General features: G+C 40.1%; 1 protein-coding gene across 6 annotated transcripts in view; it reads right to left on the minus strand.

The window, feature by feature from the left end:
• Positions 1-12,255: 12,255 nt before the first annotated feature.
• The window catches only part of ARHGEF9 (Cdc42 guanine nucleotide exchange factor 9), a 262,804-nt gene continuing 251,506 nt past the window's right edge, over positions 12,256-23,553 (minus strand). For all 6 annotated transcript variants that reach the window (XM_087877453.1, XM_034435086.3, XM_034435090.3 and 3 more), the window contains one exon: positions 12,256-17,777. In XM_087877453.1, coding sequence (XP_087733579.1) covers positions 17,596-17,777 — 182 coding nt within the window. In that variant the 3' untranslated portion in view covers positions 12,256-17,595. The remainder of the gene's footprint in view (positions 17,778-23,553) is intronic.

Genomic DNA, 23,553 nt, shown 5'->3' on the forward strand with positions numbered 1-23,553 from the left:
CTGCATGAACACTGCTTTGTCTTACCTGTTTGATCCATGGCTGAGATGTATACCTGGGTGACCTCAGTAAACTGATGATACTTGGTCTCATGACTTCCCTAGTGGTTTTATATAAAGCAGTGGTCACCAACTGGTGATCCGTGGACCACTGGCATTTTTTATATTGCACTAAATCAGGAGTCCTCAAACTACGGCTCCTGGGCTGGATATGTTCAATGAATGCTTGTGTTACTGCAGAGAGTCTCCCCCTTCAGGGTCTTTTTGTGTGTGTCAGAGGGGGGCAGAAATTCCAACTTGGGGTCTGCTTCAGCCTCCTGGTGCGGGGCTTTGGGCGAAGTCTGGAGGGAAGTGCCGCTGGTGGCGAAGAGCCAGAGGACCTTGTTCCAGTGGGACTGCCTCATGGCCTGGAACTGACTGATCATCTCAACTCGCTGAGCCTCCAGGCGCCGGTACCTGGCCTTGCACTCCCACAGGTCTTCCCTCTGCTTGGAAAGCCTATGCTCGTAGTCCTCAGTGAGGTGCTTTTGCTGAGCCTCCTTCTTGGTCAGACCCAATTTGAACTGAGCCAGCTGTTTTGCCAACTCTTTCTCATGGTGGCTGCTTAGCTCCAACAACTGCTTCCTGTTGGGGCCCTAGACGGGGAGGGCGAGTAGAGGCTGGTGAGGCGCCCCTCGATGTGAGTGACATCAAATTGGCCACATCCACCCAGTCACATGACCATCAAGCCACGCCCACCCAGCCGGTCATTAGGCAGATCGTATTAGTGGTCCACGGGATTTAAAATTATGAATTTAGTGGTTCCTGAGGTCTGAAAGGTTGGTGACTCCTGATATAAAGGCTGAGAGCCCTGAGCTATGCTGTCAGCCTGGCCATCTTTGCTTTCCTTCAAGCTTGCTGCCAGCTGCCATGGAAACAGGGGAGGGGAAATATGCAGGAAGTGAAAGTGGAATTTCTGAGAAGCTATGGGGAGGCCTGGACTCTGAGAGGCAGCTTCGGTTATTTAACATCTTCAAGGCTAACTGTCCTGGGATCACATGTACAAAGGAGGAGCGATGCACCTGGACCAGAGACGTTCCCGAAACATCTTCCTGGCTGATGATTGAACTCTGGTTACCTGGCTACTGGGGGATGGACTCTTCACATACGCTTTGCTTCAGACCTTGCCTAACTTTTGCAATCAGTTCTTTCCTAGTAAAAGTACCTTTTCTCTGAATCTATGGAGTCAAGAGTTTTCTTTCCTAGGGATTGATCAGAGGCAGGCCCTGACACATGCCACAAAGTAGAGATTATGCGGGAAGCTCTTCCCCCATTGATGACTGGAATCTGCCCCCTAGGAAGGAGAACAATTGTGGTCTTCACTGAAATTCCATGGAGCTGGATCAGAAAGATAATGCAAAAAGCTGTGAGAGATCAAGGAAGACCAGGAGGATGGCATCAGGGGTGAAATCCAATTTTTTCCCCTACCGGTTCTGTGGGCGTGGCTTGGTGGCCATGGCAGGGGAAGGATACTGCAAAATCTCCATTCCCACCCCACTCTGGGGCCGGCCAGACGTGATATTTGCCGGTTCTCTGAACTACTCAAAATTTCCGCTACCGGTTCTCCAGAACCTGTTAGAACCTGCTGGATTTCACCCCTGGATGGCATTCTCCTGAACAAAGTCTCACCAAAGTGCAATCAAGGCAACTTCATGCTGTAGATTTTCTTTATAAAAAACAGAAGAGAGATAAAATTTATCTGAGAGTAATGGTGGCAGCATCGAAACCTGACAAATGGAACATCATTGTCCAGGTTGGTAGTTCAGAGAAGCAAGACAGGAAGAGATCTAATGATTTTCATAGATGGGAGACAAAGCTACCCTTTCTTCAAATAAATCTTGATCAGCCATCCCAACCCAGGAGCTTCCTTTTATTTGGACATAATTCCCGCCAAGTGATGTCGAAAGGAATTCAGATGAATTGCTTAACGCATTGTAAGCTGCCCTGAGTCTCCGGAGAAGGGCAGCATATAAATCAAATTAAAAAACAAAACAAAAGACTTCCGGTTTCCTTGTCTTCGGCGACGGCGGCGCTCTTTGAAGCTCCGCCAGCCCCGCCGCCTGTAGAGCCGCTTCGAGACGAAGAAGCGGCTCGAAAACTTCTAAATCCACAGGATTGAAGAAGGAGAGATCGCAGGGCACAGGTTGAGCCCCTGTAACCCCCCAGGGAAGTTTCTGGGGAGAGAACAGGCGTGGCTCCCTCCCAACCTGCTGGAACTCCGGGTGACGTGGGACGATTCTGCTTTTGCAGAACAAGCCGGCTGCAGGAAACTTAAAGCGAAAGAACCAGTTTTAATAAACAGCGAAACTACCTGAATCCTGAAATTTGGAAACGCAAGTATTAGCACTTTGTTGACTTTTCAATCTGAGAAAATGCGAATGAGTGAAAGTGCTTTGAAAAAATATGGCGCCTAGCCTCAGAGTTAACGAGCCAGCGAGTGTGGATTGGTGAAGTTACTTTGTTTTGCTACAAAGTTTCCAAGTTGCTACTAAGCTGCCTTGCTTGTTATAAGAGAAATAACTGGGAAATTTTTTCCCTTTTCAATATTGGACTTTGCTTTATTTTAACCCTTGTTTGATCAAATCTGGGGGACTTTTTTAGAAGTCTTTGTGCAGGAGGGAAAGGAAAAGGAACTTCCCTCTTTAGAAAAACTAGATCACGAGCCAGGATGGCTTCAAAGAAGCAGGAAGGGAAGGCATTAGGGGGGGGGATCCCCCACACACAAACATCAAACGCAACTTCCCCCTGCTCAACAGCTACAAACCCAGAAAAAAGAATTTGATGTGGGAGATTTAAAAGAATTTATTTCTAAAACTCTGGATGACAAATTTCAAAAATCTCAACAGGGGATAGATGATAAACTTCAAAAATCACATCAGGAATTTATGCAGGAAATTAATGAAGTTAAAGACATGGTGAAACAGAATCAAAATAAGGTGACCAAAAAAATATCAGAAGTGGCGTCTGGCCTGGCAGAATTTATTGGGAAAGTTGATTTTAAAGTTGAAGAATTCAAATCAGAAGTTAATGTTAAGATGAAAGACAATGATTATAAAATTGATGAAGTTGACAATAAAATGCAGAGAATTGAAGATGAGATTGTTATGATACAATTCCGGGCGATGGAATTTGCCATACGGCTTCGGGGAATTCGAGAGGAGGAGAGACAGGACTTGAGACAGGTTTGCTCTGAAGCCTTGGCTAAGATTTTACAAGCTAATCCTGATTTGGTATTTCATAAAATAGATAAAATTTACAGAGTGAACTCTTGGGTGGCCAGACAAAGACAATTGCCTAGAGATGTGGTCATATACTTTACTGAGAGAGAAATTAGAAATGTTATCCTGCAAAAATCTTTTCACACTTCTGTACAAGTGGGGGGCTCACGACTTGAAATTTTTAAAGAATTACCTCCTAAAATGCTGAAAGCTAGAAAAGAATTTGGTTTTCTTGTTAAGGAATTGAGAAATTTACAGATACCCTTCCGGTGGGACGCACCAGCTGGGATAATTTTTAGATATAAGGGAGAAGGATATCGGTTGAATACCGTGGAGAAGGCACAACACTTTTACAGTACTATTCTTAAGGAAAGAACACCATCTCCACGTACATCTACAGTTTTGGAGATTAAGGAGAGTGAAGAGAGGCAATTGAAAGAACAGTCTAAGCAGGAATTAGAAAACGTGCAAGGTGCAGAAGGAGGTTTTCTGAGTGAGCCCTTGTTGGATTCTTCTCCAATTTTGGATTTGATTCAGTTGACAGAAGTTAAAGATCAACGTATAACTAGAGCCCAATCCAAGCTACTTAAACAACAGCAACAACAACAACAGGAAAGACAAGACAAGAAGGCAGTTAAGAGTACCGTACAAGAGAGTGGAGCTATGGGAGGAGCGAGATCGAAGCTCTCGGATGAACTTCAAATATTTTGCTCTGTGCTCCAGAAAGAGGCTGATGACCTTTAAGTGTCTATCTTGGAATGTCAATGGGTTGAATTCAGCACAGAAAAGGAAGAAATTATTTACATATTTGAAACAATTTAATAATGATATAATATGTTTACAAGAAACGCATATCACAACTCAAGATCAAAAATATTTGATAAACTCAAAACTAGGAGCACATTATATATCTTCAACTTCGCAGAAAAAGAATGGTGTGGTTATTTATGTAAATAAAAAATTAACAGCGAAAGTTATAGAAGCAGATCAAGATGGTAGGTTTGTAGCAATTGAATTGCTCACAGCAAATGGTCAAATTCTTTTGATTGGAATTTATGCTCCCAACCAACAACAGGATTATTTTTATAAGATGTTACATACTAAAATATTGCAATGGGACTATAGATCTATCTTAATTATGGGAGACTGGAATGGAGTAATTGATTCTAAACTAGATAAAAAGAGCTTGGCAAAGTCTAGAATTAGACTACCACAGACTTTTTTTGATATGAAAGAAGATATGGAATTAAAAGATGTTTGGAGAATACATAATCCAAATGAATTGGACTACACTTTTTTTTCGGATAGACATAGATCTTTTTCTAGGATTGATTTTATCCTGTTGTCAAATGATCTACTTGTTAAGACAAAAAGAACAAAGATTTTTCCAAGAACTCTGACTGACCATAGCCCTGTATGGATAGAAATTGAGATGGATAAGGTTGAGAGACGTTCTTGGAGATTAAATGAGAACTTGTTTAGATATGAAAAAAATACAATAGAACTTAAAAAGCATTTGAAAGAATTTTTTGAAATAAATTTGAATAAAGGTACCCCAATTGAAATTGTTTGGGATGCAAGTAAAGCTTATATGAGAGGGGTACTCATCTACATGAATTCTAAACATAGACTGTTCCGACAAAAGAAAAGATTTGAGTTGGAAATGGAAATAAAGAATAAAGAACAGTTACTTATTAAAAACCCAACAGATGAAAGAATACGAAGTGCTATAAAACTTTTGAAAGACCAATTTCAAATGCTTATGGCGGAACAAGTTGCAACAAGTTTACAATACGCGAAGCATAATACATTTTGCAACGCTAACAAACCGGGCAGATGGTTGGCTTACACATTGAGGAAAAAACAAAGTATACGGACTATTGATAGTATTGATATTGGAGGGAAAGAAATCTTTCAACAAAAACTAATTAAAGAAGCTTTTGTGGATTATTATACTAAACTATATGCTAAAGAAGAGGTGCAGAATGGACTTATAGAAAAATATTTAAAGGATAAGAGAGTTACAAAAATTACTGATCAACAAAAGGAAAGAATGAATTATCCTATAACAGAGGAGGAGATAACAGCAGCAATTAAACAGCTAAAAACAGCCAAAGCTCCTGGCACGGATGGTTTGACCGCAGTGTATTACAAAACTTTACAAGCTGAAATGGTGGGACAACTTAGAGATTTATTTTGCAATATTCAACAAGGGGGCAAAATACCCCCATCTTGGACAACTGCTTATATATCTTTGATACCAAAAGAACAAGTTGGTCCTAAAAAACCAGAGAACTACAGACCAATATCTCTTTTGAACACAGACTATAAAATTTATGCGAAGGTATTAGCCAACAGGTTGATGCCAGTAATCCAAAAGGTGATTCATGCGGACCAAGCGGGATTTATTGAGGGCAGATATATGAAGGACAATGTAAGGCAAGTAATAGACTTATTGGAATATCTTGACAAGAATAAACAGATTTCTGCAGTGCTGGTTTTTTTGGATGCGGAGAAGGCCTTTGATAGAGTGGATTGGAATTTTCTACTAAAGACTTTAAAAAAGATGGGCTTTGGGGACCAATTTATACAGGCGATTTCAGCAATTTATCAAGAGCAAAAAGCACAGATTATTATTAATGGAAGTTTGACGACAGAGTTTAAAATTGAAAAAGGAACAAGACAGGGATGTCCGTTGTCCCCACTTTTATTTATTTTAACACTGGAAGTCTTGCTAAATACAATACGGGACTCAAAAATTTTGAAAGGCATAATGATAAGGCAAGAGGATTATAGAATAAAGGCATTTGCAGATGATCTGGTGGTTACCCTATCACAACCAATGGAATCAACAATCTTGATGAATGACATTATACAAGACTATGGTAGAGTTTCAGGTTTTAGACTGAATTCAAAAAAGACTAAAATGATAGTCAAAAATATGACACAAGATCGTAAACATGAGCTTGAAAGGAGGGCAGGTTTTGAAATTGTACCTAAGGTAAAATATTTTGGAGTTCAGGTTGCAGAATCAAACATGAAATTGTTTCAAAATAACTATGAGGTGTTGTGGCGAGAGGTTCAGAAAGACATGGAGACTTGGAAAAAGCTGCAACTGTCTTTACTTGGAAGAATAGCAGCAGTTAAGATGAACATTTTGCCAAGATTTCTGTTTTTGTTTCAAATGATTCCGGTGCTTAAAAGTGATAAACAACTGAAAGTTTGGCAAACTGGACTTAATAAGTTTGTCTGGAACGAGAAACAGCCGAGAGTGAAATTGAAAATTATGCAAGATGTTCCAGAAAGAGGAGGCCTTAAACTTCCAAACCTACAGTTATATTATGATGCAGCAGCTTTAACTTTAACAAGTGATTGGTTTGGAAGTAAAAAGGCTGGAATATTGAATGCAGAAAGTTTTGATCTTGAATTTGGATGGCATGCTTACCTATTTTATGATGACAAAGTTGATAAAGTATTTAAAAGTCATATACTTACAGATTCTTTGATGAGAGTTTGGAAGAAGCACCGACTCAAATGGGATTATAAAATACCGCTATGGCTGGATCTTGGTCATACCTTGTGGAATACAAATATAATGTCACTCGGGGGGTTTTTATACAAAGAGGTTCTTTTTACAGATGCGGGCAGATGGCAGCTGAAGACATTGCAGACACTGTTGGACGAAGGGATTAATTTAACCTGGTTACAATATAATCAATTACAATTGAGATGGAAAGAGGACCAAAAAACTGGTATTATGTTGCATGAGGAAGAATTGGTTAGACATATAAGAGAGAAAGGTCCAATGCATATTAAAAGGCTTTATAATGTTTTGCTAGAAAGGGATTCAGAAACGGAATTAGTTAAAGATTGCATGATTAAGTGGGCACAAAATTTTGAAGAACCAGTGATGTTGGAAACATGGGAAAAAATTTGGGTTCAGAATGTTAAATTTACACAGTCGCAGAATCTGAGGGAAAATTTTTATAAAATGTTTTATAGATGGCATTTAGATCCTAAAAAGTTGTCATGTATGTACCCTAATGTTCAGCCAAAATGTTGGAGATGCGAATGTTTGGATGCTACGTATTATCATGTTTGGTGGACCTGTAGGAAAGTTAAGGCTTTTTGGATAAAAATATGGTGGGTCATGCAGAATGTTTTGAAGAAAAAAATTCAATTTTCTCCACAATTGTTTTTATTGGGTATAGTTAAGGGTTTTACACGGGGTGAAATAAAATTAATATTGTATATGATAACAGCAGCAAGATTGTTGATAGGTAAATATTGGAAGAATGAAGCTTTGCCTACTATCGAGGAATGGACTTTGAAGATGGCCAGTTTTGCAGAGATGGCGAAGATTTCAGCATATTTAAAAGATTGTTCACAAGAGACTTATGAATGGGAATGGAAAAGGTGGATAGAATATGTTCAGAACAAATACCAAACTAGAAAGTATCAAATAGCTTTTATTTGAAAACAATGTATTAGAAATATCTTAATGTAAAGAGACAAAGAGGGAAAATTATATAGGGGGAGGGATGGGTTCAGGTATATATATCAGTGTTATTAGTTATGAGTACATAATAGGGAAGTCTGGGGGGGAGGGTTAGGGAGGGTTAGGGAGGACGGGAAGTTTGGGGAGGAAGGTGGGGGGGTGAAAAAAGGGGTGAAAATGTAATTGTAAAACTTTTGCAATAAAAAACAAAACAAAACAAAACAAAACACAGCAGAGTGGGAGAACTTATGGTTGGGGAAAACTGGCATTTATGATTTAATCGATAGCCATGGTTGACATGACATTGTGTGTGTGCGTGTGTGTACAGATACCACTACGCAATTGAAGCTCTGTTCATGTACAAAGTTATTATACACACATTACATACAAACCTCTTTTGCATGTAATGCAAAAAAACCCCTCTACCGATGCTCTTCTCTGCCCACTTTGTAGTCCCAAAGGTTTGAAAGACCTGTCAAATATTCTTGAGGAGCACCTGATATTTTCTGACAGCCTAGGGAAGTCTGGAAATTGAGAGAATATTAAAGTCACTCCATGGAGGGAGAAGGATGGTTCCTAAATATGAAGAAAAATAAATAAAAATAATTGGAGGTACCTGCATACAGGTACTTATCCTTGTAAACTTATGTAATAGTTTTTTTTCTTCCTTGTCTCTTCTAGCCTGTGTTTTCTTAAAATATTAACAGCAATGTTAAAGAAAAAAGTATCTATTAATAATATGCATTATTAATAACAAGTCCTTTTATACTTAACCAAGCTGGTTTATAAATTATGTGACTGAGTCGCTGATGTTGTTTTATTACAGGCAGTCCTGAACTTATGATCACAATCGGGACTGGAACGCCTGTTACTAAGTCATGCAGTCATTAACTGAGTCATGACTGATTTTATGAACTTTTGGACATGGCCATTAAGTAAATCCAGCTCCTATCATTGAGTTTGCTTGTCAGATCCCCACTGGCAAGGCTGCAAATGTAACCCTGGGATGCTGCAACCATCGCACCTATATGCCAAGTGCCCAAATTTTGATCACATGACCAAAGGGATCCTGTGATGGTCGTAAGTGTGAAAACTATTCATAAACACAGGTAATCCTTGACTTACAAAAACAATAGAGTCCAAAATTTTTGCTAAGTGAGACATTTGAGTTTCCTGCCACAGTTGTTAAGTGAATTACTGTAGTTGTTAAGTTAGTGATACGGTTGTTAAGTGAATCTGGCTTCCCCATTGACTTTGCTTGTCAGAAAGTTGCAAAAGGAGATCCTGAGACCATCATAAATATGAGCCAGTTGCCAAGCGGAAGAATTTTAATCACGTGACCATCTAAGTGTGAAAAATGGTTATAACTCCTTTTTCAATGTTGTTGTAACTTTGGTCACTAAACAAACTGCTGTAAATTAAGGATTACTTGTATCTTTTTTCAGCTGTGTTAAATGTAGCAAGTTGAGAACTCCTATAATCGTCATGCTCACAGAACCTCCCGAAAGTCTGATAACAGGAACAGGTGGGGATCAGTTCCATCCGGATAAATTCATGGAGAACCTTGGGATCATCATGAAAGAAGAGATAGATGTGGAAAAAGTGAAAGTGAGGAAGATCATCCACACAACAGCTCTTTCATGCTTCAGTCATGAAGAGGCTCAGGTCATCTAGAACTGTGTTTTCTCAACCCTGGCAACTTTTAAGATGCGTGGACTTCAATTCCCAGAATTCCCCAGCCAGCTTTGCTGGGAGTTGAAGTCCACGCATCTTAAAAATTGCCAAGGTTGAGAAACACTGATTTAGAATGAATAATGTATAAAAAGGAGTTTGTGTCATGTTCTGTTGTTATTTCACAAATAAAAAGGTAAATGTTTCCCCTGCTCAGTTGTGCCCGACTCTAATGGTGGTGCTCATCTCTCTTTCCTAGCCGAGGAAGCCAGCGTTGTCCAAAGATGCGTCTGTAGTCATGTGGCCAGCATGACTATACGCTGAGGTGCACAGAACACTGTTACCTTCCAACCGAAGTGGTACCTATTTATCTACTCACATTTGCATGCTTTTGAACTGCTAGCTGGTTGGAGGTGGAGCAAGGAACAGGAGCTCATCCTGTTGCATGGCACTTGGGTCTCAAACTGTCAACCTTGTGGCTGACAAGCCCAGCCTCTTAACTGCTAGGCCACCATGCCACCTGCATTTCACAGATACCCTGCCTTTTTTGGAGAGCTCAAGGCAACAGTGGGATCTTTCCGTTCAATGGATCAATCAATCAATCAATCAGGGACTTGCAATAGTTGTGGATTCCTAATTAATCTACAACTATTGATGAGTTACAGCAAACCAAAACTAGTTCTTAGTCACTCAAGGACTTCCATGGTTGAATGGAGACTTGAACCCTAGTACAGAAGGTCACCTTCACCCTCAGCCTACAATGTTTATGCAGAGAAGTGGAAGAAATTCATCTGGGCGATAAACTTCAAAGCAACTGGATTAGGATAACGAATTGAGGAACCCACCTTTGCTGATGTAGTATTCGACAAGCATATCCATCCTCTGCAAAAATACATCTGAAAAGCGTGCTGGCAATTTTTTTAAAAAAAGAGGATACTGTTGAATTGTTTTAAAGAGTGTGAACCTGGGGACAGGAATTGTCTTGTTATTATTCCATGAGCTTCTCTGGCAGTTTTCAAGCTGATAAATGGGCTGTGAATGTTGTAGCTAAATCAATACATTCTAATCTTCACGCCAGCCTCCAATTTTGTATCCCTGCTGCAACCTAACAATACAGAAATGGACTTTGGTCAACATTTGTGATGATCTGTGTTTTGTGACACCTTTCACTTTTTGTTTTCTTTCGTCTGCTGCTTCTCTTTCCTTGACATCAAGGCCTTCTCATTTAATCTCCCCATTGTCTGGGACACCCCATTTTCTTCACATCAATGTGACAATGCCACAAATATCATCATGATGCCTTCAGAAATAACCCCCTAATGATGTGGGCCATTTTTGATCCCAAAGAGTGATGAAGAGGAACGATATGCAGAGTATAAAAGGCGAAAAGAGAAAAAGGAGAGAACATAGGCAGCAGATACAGCACCAAAGCCAGGCAAAGGTGACCCACTCAAAAGGGAGACACTCATAAAAGAAAAATCTCTGGAAATGTTCATAACAAACCAGAACTCTGCTTAGATCTCCCACCCAAGGAGAGCCATCAATGCAGGATTTCCCAGAATTCCTCAGCCAGCCCTGAATTGAAGTCCCCACATCTTAAAATTGCCAAAGTTGAGAAATCCTGCTATAATATATCATCTCAATGGGGGTCCAACCAGAGAGGGATGGATAGATGTTGCATCAATGCACTATATATGTAGTCCTTGACTTATGATCACAATTGAACTTCTATTGTTAAGTGAGACATTTGTTAAGTGAGTTTTACCCCATTTTATGACCTTTCTTGTCACAGTTGTTAAATGAATCACTGCAGCTGTTAAGTGAATCAGGCTTCCCCATTGACTTTGTTTGTCAGGAGGTTGCAAAAGGTGGTCACATGACCCCGGGACACTGCAACCATCATAATACGAGTCAGTTGCCAAGGCTCTGAATTTTGATTACATGACCATGGGAATGTTGCAACAGTCATAACTGTGAAAAACAGTCATAAGTCACTTTTTTCAGTGCTGTTGTAACTTCAAACAGTCAGTAACTGAAAGGCTGTAAGTCAAGGACTACCTGTAGTACAGTTAGTCCTCGACATATGACAATTGAGCCAAAACATTTTATTGATAAGTGAGACATTTATTAAGTGAATTTTGCAGTGGCGCAGTGGTTAGAGTGCAGTACTGCAGGCTACTTCTGCTGACTGCCGGCTGCCAACAGTTTGGCAGTTCGGGTCTCACTGGCTCAAGTTGACTCAGCCTTCCATCCTTCCGAGGTGGGTAAAATGAGGATCCAGATTGTTGGGGTAAATATGCTGACTCTGTAAACTGCTGTAAAGACTGTGAAGTGGTATATAAGTCTAAGAGCTATTGCTATTGCTATTTTACGACCTTTGTTGCCACCGTTGCTAACTGAATCAATGCAGTTGTTAGTCACATGGTTGTTAAGTGAATCTGGCTTTCCCATTGACTTTGCTTGTTAGAAGGTCACAAAAGGGGATCACATGACCCTGGGACACTGCAACTGTCATAAATATGAGTCAGTTTCCAAGTATCTGAATTTTGATCACATGGCCATGGAGATGTTGTAAATGTGAAAAACGGTCATAAGTCATGTTTTTCAGTGCTGTTGTTAACTTCCAAAGGTCACTAAATGAATCATTGTAAGTCGAGGACTACCTGTATTACATCAATGCAACATACATATAAATGCACAAATGTCATTTCATCCCCACCCTCTGAAATGACTCAACCCAGGAAATTCAGCCCCACCCTTTAGCCTCCATCCGATTCATAAAGACGCACACGTCTGGGCCGTTGTATTAATTTTAGGAAGAAATGCTCGAGATGTCTTTTCAGGTCTTTTTATTTAACTCCATAAATATTTTTTTCATAAGGCTCAGTGTCTTTACAACACTTTTTTTTTTAAAACACTGTTTTGATTTGTTTTTTTTTTGTTTTTTTTTTAATACACACAACTCCGACATTTGTTTGACAGGGTCAAACAATCCAATAAAAACAAAAGAATAGAACTGGCAACTGAGAATTAGCTGGGTTACCAAAATCCTTTGGACAGGTAGAGCCTCCCCTGTAGAAAACGTTCAGCCCCAAATGAAGCATTTCCTCCCCTCCCCCACTCGCATTCCCTGGCATATGTTCCTCCATTCCAAGTGCAACGACTGTTATGTCCCCAAAAGCTCATTCTTTATTCTTCTCCAGGAAAAAGAAAATAGCCTGGTGGTGCCATGCAAAACTTACAATAGCTACTAAATATACATGTTCCCTGAAATGTAGCCGCAATGAAAAAGTAAGCATCAAAAGAGAACAAAATCAGAATCCGAAAGGATCACAAATGTACTATCAATAACACTGAAAAGGACAGCTACTGTCCATCCAAAAACTGAAACAAATTTCAAATATATGCTTTTTCTCTGTTTTTTTTTCTCTCTCCTATATTTATTGTCTATTTACAACTGTTAAATGCACCTAGTTTTGGATTCTTGCTTTGTTTTTGTTTGCCTTAAATATTCAAGGAGAACGGGGGAAGCGGAGATCTTGAAAAGAAAATCTTGGTATCTGCAGTCAAGGGAAAACATTTCATCAGTCTACAGACGGAGGGTCACCTCCCTGTCTCTGTATCTAAAGTGTCAACATTCTTCCTTTCTGCTTAGACTCAGGCACGGCCAACGTCCTTCTTCAACAGATGCCTCCAGCTTCCTTTGGGCTTGGCACAGAAGTCAATGTTCAAGCAACCTGCCCAGGTGTCTGTCTGTCTGTCTCTTTCTCTCCCCCCCCCTCCGGTGTTCCCTCCCCAAGTCCAATCAGATGTAGGCCTTCAAAGAAACAAGACGCTTCCGGTCCCAACAGGTCTCCTGGTCCATAATGCTGGGTCGTGGGGGACTCCAACCCATCATTGTTTGTGGGAAGTTAAGCTTCGGTCCTCATAGCACCTTGTACAGGAAGGAGGTGTGTTTCTGCCGGATGAGTTAGGGGAGCGGAGTGCACAGACTCTCTTGCTCAGGAACAAATGCCAGCATCTCTCTTACCTTGCCCATGTCTCAGTCCAGCCCTTTCCCCTTCCTTGTCATTCACTTCCCCCCTCCCTGTATTTAGAAAGAAGCTGCCGGTCCAACAAGGGGGTTCTTATCAGACCATGTTAGTCTTAATTTATGATGGAACTAAGGAGGTGATCAATGGTGGTTTCCTTGTTTTTCCTAAGGTTGAATTTTTTAGGAAGCATCTTCAGATAAAAATAATGGAGGTTTCACTTGCGCTCTCTGAGGCATAAAACAGCAAATGAAAAGGCTTAGCTAACACTCTTGGTACCTTCCCCCTCCCAATAAATAAGCAGGCAAAGAAGTAAGAAAACAAAGGTGTCCATTGCATTGTTCCCAATTCCCTGGCATTTTCCCTCTTCTACTTCTTCTTTCCCTCTCTTTCCCTCTCTCTTTTTCTCCATTTGTAACATGGTGCAAGTGCCACTCTACAAAGCCTTGGCAAGACTATACTTGGAAAACTGCATCCAGTTCTGGTCACCCCAATACAAAAAATTAGTTGAGACTTTGGAAAGAGTGCAGAGAAGAATGGCAAAAATGATTAAGGGCCTGGAGGCTAAAACATACGATGAACGGTTACAGGATTGGGGTATGCCTAGTCTAGTGAAAAGAAGCACTAGGGGTGATGTGATAGCAGCCTTCCAATACTTGAAGGGCTGCTACAAGGAAGAGGGGGGCCAACTTATTTTCCAAAGCAAGAAAAGGCAAGACGAGAAACAATGGATGGAAACTAACCAAGGAGAGAAGCAACTTACAACTAAGGAGAAAATTCCTGACGGTGAGAACAATTAACTGGGGGAACAAATTGCTTTCGGAAATTGTGGGTGCCCCAACACTGGAGGCTTTTAAGAAGAGACTGGACAGCCATCTATCAGAAATAGTATAGATCTCCTGCAAGAGCAGCGGCTTGGATTAGATAACCTCCAAAGTTCTTTTCCAACGCTGTTATTGTTACTATTTACAGTAATGGAGGCTATTCCATTCTTAAAGCGTCTACCCATCTCAACAGGTCAATGCATAAAGCAAAGGCAACTCATAAAAATGGAGTTGTGGAAAACTCAAGTGTGGGTATTCTAAAAGCAGGACACAAAACGTTTGCCCCTTTATCATTTATCTGGGTAAGAAATCTGTCCAAAATGTTGCTCCTGTTGGCATAAACATTAAATCAGCAGGAACCAGGGAATTCCTCCTGTTTAAAGAGGCAGCCAGGTTTTCCTGCTGTGCCTGAATATCCACAAAAGGAACTGTAACCACTCAGGAATGAAAAGAAGTGTGGTTGCTTTGCTTTCATTTTTCAAAGGGTTTCTTTAACAAAGTCAATTCAAGCTAAGCAAGAGAGACAAGAGCTTTACTTAATGCAACCTCTGAGCATCTTCCTTCTCATTCTGTTTCCCCTGGTAACATTTGGAAGCTAAAATATATGATGGAATATTCTCTTAGCTGACAGCAAGCAAGGAACAAACTCCAGAATAATACGACTGGCATCTTGTCATCCATGTTGGTTTACAAAAGGGACATAAAAGGCAAATTCCACCTTAGCTCATTTAAAAATTTGGCAACTTGTTTTGATACATATCTAGGGAATTTAGGGGGGTGTTTTAATACACACAAACCATATTTTCAATGCCCAGGATGCAGAAGGCAGCAAGGGAGTGATGCAAAAGTGACATAAATTGTTCCTTTATGTATGGTGAGCCCCTTATTTCCCTAGAAAACCATGAGAAATCACACCACAAATTCTACCGGTGGGGTTCAAGGGGGTCTCAAAGCAGGGAGTGACCTGATGCTCCCTGTCTAATTAAATGTGTTTAATAGAGATTAAACACCAGAAAGCAAAACAAGAACCAATGGATGGAAACAACCTAGAACTAAGGAGAAATTTCCTGACAATTAGAAAAATTAACCAGTGAAATGGTTTGCCTTCAGAAGTTGCAGGTTCTCCATCACTGGAGATTTTTAAGATGAGACTGGACCGCCATTGGTCTGGAATAGTATAGGGTCTCTTGCTTGTGCAGGGGGTTGGACTAGAAGACCTCCAAGGTCCCTTCCAGCTCTGTTATTCTGAGATAGTGCAGTATAATTGGGGGAATATAACGCTAATGGATCATTGGAAAAAATCACTGGAGCTTTTCAAAAATAGACTGGAGAACCATTTGACTGGGATGGTATAAGGCCTTGAGCAGAGGGTTGGACTAGAAGACCTCTCAGGTCCCTTCCAGCCCTATGATTCTATGCATAAATATATTTTCTAAAAAAAAATAAAGTACATTCCATAGGGCACAAAAATGGGACTGCTGGCAACTCCTTCCCCAATATATATTTTAGGATCCTGGAGTGGGTGGGGTTAAATATTTGGGTAATTTTATCCATTTGGGCCACAGCAGGTGAGTTAAGAGGCAAAACTCTCAAGACTGGGGATTTCTTGGCAGTGTTTCCTGTTTGCTGAGCAATGGCTACAACAACTCGTCATGACCGACTTGCCATGGGGCAAGAGTTACACTAGCATGGAAGAAATAGTTGAACAAATCGTTAAAGAAAGGATGCCAAAGGAGGGACAAAATAAATGTGAATGACAAAATTTAAATGATAAAAATGACAAAAAAAATGACAAAAATTAAAATATTTTTGTAATTGTTTTAAATAATTAAATTGAATTGTTGAGTTGGCCTGGTGAGTTGGCCGTGGCAAGTTGTCCCATTTTGAACTTCACCAAGTCTCTCTGACTACTAGTTCCTGACATTTTGTGATCCAAAGGATGTTTATGAAATGCATCCTTTGCAAATGAGTTGGCTTTTTTGGACATGCAGCATTAAACCTTATTCCGTAATACTGCATACCTTTCTGATAAGGACAAGGTTTGAGATTATGGAGCCAATGATCCCAAGACTAAGAGCTCATTATTACTGGCCTATGGTGTGCTTGGATGTTGGCCATAATTTTAGGACCAGACTCCTTGGGCCAACTGACCAGAATTCTGAGAATCAGTTTAGCGCTTAAGCTGGGATATGTGGACTTTCCATACATTTTTTGAAACTATGCAGGAAAGGTTTAGGCTTTTGCAATGAGCTCTACCAAAAATAAAATATAAAAACGAAATGGATCAAATCCCCAAAGAACGTGTAACTGAAATGGGAATAACTTAATTGGTTTTGCTGGGGAATGGAGGAGTCCCACAGAAGAAAGGGAAGTGATTGCAATTAAAATGACCGCATCAACAGCAGCCAAAGGCATACTTTCTTGCATAATAAAAATTCATATACTATCTCTTCCCACCCGCACTCGGATACAGTTGCCTGGGCACTTCTGAGCTGCAATCCCTGTTTTCCAGATAATTTGCAGAGCTGAAGAACCACAGAGCTGGTGTGCCTCTACCAACTGCATTCAAAGCAACACAAGTATCATTTGCACAGTACAAAGGAGCATTGGATCAGAACCAAAGAATATGGGGCACAAATTGCAGCTCATTCCAAACAACCAAATTGAGCCGACCCTGAACATTCATTGCTGGCGAGGTAGTTGCTCCAGCCAAGCTCTTTCCAGAGGAACAAATGAGAATTCAATCCTTCTCTCCCTGGGTCTCTGACAGGCTCCATCCATGGCGCTCTGAGAGAAAGGGATATAGGAGAGGAGGGGGTTTAAACAGCTCTCCCTGCACCCAGATGCTTTTAGAAGACAGTTTTTGTAAATGAAATCTCAAAACAAATATGCACCTCGCTGGCCCTGGATGGAACCTGTCAAAGGCAGAGCACAAGGCAAATATGAATCATTCTGGAACACCATTTCTGTAGCAAAAAAACTTCAAGAACAAATTTTAACAACATTTCCAAAGATGTCAAAATAAAGAAAGTTACATGGTTCGAAATACTTGGTGCTTCCTAAAATAATGCAGCAGATACTATTTTTTCCCTAAAACAAGTATAACAAAAAATGTTTTTGGTCCTTCAAAATTTCATTCATATATATCTATATCTATATCTATATATATATATATGAAATTTCATTCATATATATATATATAATGTTAAGTTTCAACAGTGCTTCTCCAAAAAAGGTCCATCTATAAATATATTTTTTATTCATTTTTAAATTTTTTTTTAAACTTTATTTTAAAACTCTTCCCCTCACTCTATATATTATTTTTTGAATGGCGTTAATCTGCTGAAGTTTTGCCAGAACGGTGACTGGCTACGTTTCGGTTCGGTGAACTCATAGACCTGCGGTTGGACTATGCCGTCGGTTACCAAGTATTGTCCCTGATTTAGTGGCTCCTGGGGTGGTGGGTATGTCGGAGGAACGGATCGGGAGTAGCTGACGCCTGGATGGGAGGTGGAGAAGAAAAGAGAGGGAGGAGAAATGAGGAAGGAGAAGAAAAAGAAGTCCATCTTAATGCAAGGATTAAACGGAAACACAAATTTATCTTTCTCAATTTCCCAAAATTGGACATTAAGGGATGCAGTAGGACCTGGCACGGTTACTTTCTCTCTTCCTGGTGGCAGTTCCTTGAAGAAGCCATGACCTTTCCCTGAATCTGAATGTTGCTTTTTCAAAGAAATGCCAACCCAACAACCCTGCCAGATGCAAAGCCTGCTTTTGGACCCCAATATCCCACTAAAACTTAATGATGACCCACAGCCCCTCCAAAAGTTGTCAATCTAATGTGACCAAAGTGGGGAATTAGTCAAGCAAATATGAGATACAGGTAGTCCTCGACTTATGACCACAATCAAACCCAATTTTTTTGTTTCTAAGCAAGACATTTCTTAAGTGAGTTTTGCCCCATTTTACGACCTTTCTTGCAACAGTGAATCACTGCAGCTGTTAAGTTAGTAACACGGTTGTTAAGTGAATCTGGCTTCCCCATTGATTTTCCTTGTCAGGTCACAAAAGGTGACACATGACCTCGGGACACTGCAACCATCGTAAATGTGAACCAGTTGCCAAACTTTTTGATCATGTGACCATGGGGATCCTGCAATGGTCATAAGTGTGAAAAATAGTCATAAGTCACTTTTTTCAGTGCCGTTGTAACTTTGAATGGTCCACTAAATGAACTGTTATAAGTCAAGAACTGTCAGTACTATCAAGGGAAATATTTGCAAACGCCAATTATTATAAGTTGAAATTAAATCAAGTCTTGTTTCTGTCCTGACCACACCGACCTCTTGGTTTCTGGTCTCATGCATCTCTGGGACTGTTGCCCCAAGCACACTGCTCAAGTGGTACTTATACGTTGGTCCTAAGAGAGTATCACATTCTCCTCTTCTACGTTCAAGAAATCAGGGCACCATTACAGAGAATGCAAAAGCCAGAATGGTTCTGAGAGATTCCTGCTGAATTATAACCTACATTAGCTGCCTTATAGCAAAACAGATCATTAGACCAATAGCAATGATGGTCTCAGGAGCCTTGGGAAGCCTTTTGAGGGCCTGAGACTGAACTAACATGGTTTCATGTCAACTCTGTGCTCCCTGAGCTGTTGTCCTGCCAGGACTAAATGAAGAAGCAGAAAGCGTGGAAGATAATAAAGGAGGTTGAACGAAATGAGAGAAAGCAGCCAAGTCAATCCGCTATGAAGACAGACGCACCAAGCGCAGTTATGGGTAAGAGATAAACCCCATAAAACCATTCACGCTATAGCTCCAAAGGGAGCCATGTTCCCGTGAAATGTGTATAAACAGATGCATAAATAAGTTAATGGGCATAAACAGATTTACAGTACTGATAGAAGAAAACATTGCTAGCTCAGGGTTGAACTTTGGGGTCCTTGGTGCTTTTTAAATTATTATTATATTTTTGCAGATGTTTCATTACCCGAACAGGTGACATCATCAGTGCTAGAAGAGAGTGGGGTTTGCCCTGCCAGTGTTTGTTGGAATGTTCCTGGTGGTTTCTTGATTAGGCTATTGTTTAAGTATGCAAACAGAGTATAAACTTCACTTCCTTCTAGCCATGATGATGTTACCTGGTTGGGTAATGAAATGTCTGAAAAACAACCAAGTTTAGAGAGCTCCATGGACCCCACAGATTTACAGTATGGGAAAGTCTTTACATGTTAAAGATTATTAATTTCAAAGCTTTGGAATTTTATTGCATCAGAAATTATGGTTGTATCTTTACAGATGCGGGCAGATGGCAACTGAAGACATTAGAGACACTGTTGGAAGAAGGGATTAATCTAACTTGGTTACAGTATAATCAACTTCAACTGAGATGGAAAGAGGACCAAAAAACTGGTATTATGTTGCACGAGGAAGAATTGGTTAGACATATAAAAGAGAAAGGTCCAATGCATATTAAAAGGCTTTATAATGTTTTGTTAGAAAGGGATTCAGAAACTGAATTGGTTAAAGATTGTATGATTAAGTGGGCACAAAATTTTGCAGAACCAGTGATGTTGGAAACATGGGAAAAAATTTGGGTCCAGAATGTTAAATTCACACAGTCGCAGAATTTGAGGGAAAATTTTTATAAAATGTTTTATAGATGGCATTTAGATCCTAAGAAATTGTCGTGCATGTACCCTAATGTTCAACCAAAATGTTGGAGATGTGACTGCTTAGATGCTACATATTACCATGTTTGGTAGACCTGTAAGAAAGTGAAAGCTTTTTGGATAAAAATTTGGTGGGTCATGCAGAATGTTTTGAAGAAAAAAATTCAGTTTTCTCCACAATTGTTTTTATTGGGTATAGTTAAGGGTTTTACATTGGGTGAAATAAAGTTGATATTGTATATGATAACAGCAGCAAGATTACTGATAGGTCAATACTGGAAAAATGAAGCTATGCCCACTATCGAGGAATGGACTTTGAAGATGGCCAGCTTTGCAGAGATGGCGAAGATTTCAGCATATCTAAAAGATCGCTCACAAGAGACTTATGAATGGGAGTGGAAAAAGTGGATAGATTATGTTTAGAACAAATATCAAACTAGGAAGTATCAGATAGCTTTTAATTGAAAGTGTTATATAAAGATAGAAATATTTGAATTTTGTGAAGATGGAAAAATATATTGGGGGTGGAGGGGTTCAAGTTTTATAAAAAGGGGATTTTGATTTGGATTATATTCTGTGGAAGTCCGGGGGGGAGGGGTGGGTTAGGGGGGGTTAGGGAGGTTAGGGAAGTTAGGGAGGGTTTGGGGGGGGGGGAATGGGGAGAAAATGTAATTGTAAAACTTTTCCAATAAAAAAAAATATGTATCGAATATGGGAGGTGGCTAAAAGAATATAGAGGAATATTAGTGTATTCATTAATCAATGACTGACAGTTGATAAATATAAAATATAAGGTATATCCCCCCAATCTTCTTCCTGCTCTTCTCTTTTAGGTAGCATTTTTAGTTTGTTGGAAGTCGTCTCTTTTCTTTTTTAAAGTTTAAAGATTTTTGTCATTTGTGTAAATAAATAGAACATAGAATCATGGGGCTGGGACCTATATCCTGTTGAATCAGGCTAAAAGTAAAACTCCACATGTTTTCATTATGTCCCCAGAGTGGTTTGACAGACACATTTGGAAAACAAAATGTCAGTCCATTTCCCTGCGACTGCATTGATAGACTTTCTGCCTCCATTAGGAAGATCATACATGGTAGCCAGTTTGACAAATTGCCACTAATAACCTTAATCCCTGGGATTTTTTCTAATCCCCATGAAAGCCACCCAAGATGTTGGCCACTACATCCGGTGGTAGCAAATTCCATATATTATCTATGCACTGAACCCCAGTTGATCTGGTTAATAAAACATAGGGGAATCTATCCATCCTACCAGATCAGACAGGGTGGGCACCCTTCCCCTAAATATTGCCATCTGATGGGATCTAGGAAGTGTGGCTTTTCTGTGGCAGCCGCTGCCTTATGGGACCTTCTACAGCCCGAAGCTCAGCAGACCTCCACTCTCCTAGCCTTCTGTAAGGCTTTGGTTGAAAACCTGGTTTCCCTCCATGTGCTGGGTTTGGATAATTGTACATTAAAAGGTCGACTTGACACTAAATGTCCCAAAGTTCAGCTGTCAGCTGGACTGCCAGTCAACTGGACTTTCTTGGTTTTTTCCTGAACTGGGGTGAACTGGTAGAAACCCACCCTGCTCCAAGGCCCCTTCCAACTCTGCTCTGCTCTGCTCTGCTATTCTATGAACTAGATCAAGACCCAGCGTTATTCTAAGCCAGAGGTCTTCAAATTTGGCAGCTTGAAGACTTGCGGACTTCAACTCCCAGAATTCTCCAGACAGCTATGAGTTGAAATCCAGAAGTCTTCAAGCTGCCAAGTTTGAAGACCTCTGTTCTAAGCTTTGGCCATGAAACATAGAAAACTGACTGCAGAAAAAGACCCTGTGGTCCATCATAACTGCCCTTTGAGTTTTTTGGTTGGTTGTATTTTCTTTTTAATTTATTTATTTTAATTTATTTATCTTATTATTTTTTATATTTGTGTTGTTTATGTAGAGGCACAGGCTTCGAATGTTGAGAAAGCCTGACCTAGAATGACAGCTCTTTCTCCTTTGAGAGAGTTCAGAGGTGGGACTGGTAAAGTTAAGCTCTTGTGCAGCTGGTCTGGCTTACCAACCAGAGTTTACCACTCTGGTTGGTAAACAATTTCCTGACCATGAGAACAATTAATCAATGAGGAACAGCTTTGCCTCCCAGAATTGTGGGTGCTCAAGAAAAGATTGGGCAAGATTTGTCTGGGATGGTTTGAGGGCTCCTGCCTTGGGCAAAGGATTGGACTAAAAGACCTCAACAGTTCCCTCCAAGCCTATGATTCTATGAAACAGAGATTTACCCAAAATTCAGTAACAGAATCTGCCTGGCCATGCAACTCCAGAATAGGAAGCATTTCTTGTTTCATTGCAATTTTTATGGGGATCTGCTATGAAGATTGTACAGTATAAAAAGGTAGTCCTTGACTTATGACCACAAAGCCCAAAGTATTGATTGCTAAGTGAGACATTTGTTAAGTGAGTTTTCTCCATTTTATGACATTTCTTGCCACAGTTGTTAAGTGAATCACTGCAGGTGTTAGTAACACAGTTAGTAACACAGTTCCTAAGTGAATCTGGCTTCCTCATTGACTTTGCTTGTCAGGTCACAAAAGGGGATCACGTGATCCTAGGACACTGCAACTGTCATAAATAGGAGTCAGTTGCCAAGCGTCTGGATTGTGATCACATGACCATGGGGATGCTGAAATGGTCGTAACTGTGAAAAATGGTCATAAGTCACTCTTTTCAGTTATGCTGTAACTTTGAACCATCACTAAATGAACTGTTGTAAGCCGAGGACCACCTGTATTACCCCTGCTGTGAAGTCTCCCAAGGTGGAAAGAACAGCACAGACATCCTTAAGCTACTAAATTTTTTATGGCTGCAATGAAAACACACCAACAGTTAGTGCAAATATGATAAATTGGCCATTCTGGACTAATGTGATTAATTGATTATTATTTTTCTTTCTGGCTTTATTTTCTTTGATATGCTGATCTTTGCTCATCATCATATATTTGATTTGTCTTTAATCACTTCCATATTCATGACTTCAATTCCAAAAAAAAGCTACTTGACTTTACACCATTGAATTCACCAAAATTGAAAAGACAAGAATGACTTTTCTGAAAGGCAATTTCCAATTGTTCAAAAACAGCCAAGGCTGCACAAGGAAGGGATGGGAAGATGGTGGTGATAGAAATCAATTTATATTCAGAGAAGTCTAGTTCAATAAGACACCACCGTTTTCCAAGGGGTCCACAGAGATACCGAGATAATCAGAGAGCAATTGCTAAGTTAAGCAGATAAATGCAATTAAGTACTCAATATTTCTCTGGATGAAGGTGTAAAACAGCCTTACTTATCTGATGCCCTTGAGAAGACAGGAACTCTACCTCCCATCAATCTCAGCTAGCCTATCATTTGCAAGACTTACAAAGATCAAGAGGATTGTTGTCCATTATGTCTGGAGAACAGTGTATTGTAGAAAACTGGTTTGAAGTCAACCGGCAACCTGAATTGTGTTGGGCCATTTAAATTATGTTAGGCAAAATCTGAACGTTTTTCTGAATGTGAACTGTCTTCTCATACACCAGATTCTTTTGTGCCTTCT

This window comes from Pantherophis guttatus, chromosome 12 (genome assembly GCF_059756535.1).
Source record: "Pantherophis guttatus breed Tessera chromosome 12, ASM5975653v1, whole genome shotgun sequence".
In the NCBI taxonomy this organism is placed as follows: domain Eukaryota; kingdom Metazoa; phylum Chordata; class Lepidosauria; order Squamata; family Colubridae; genus Pantherophis; species Pantherophis guttatus.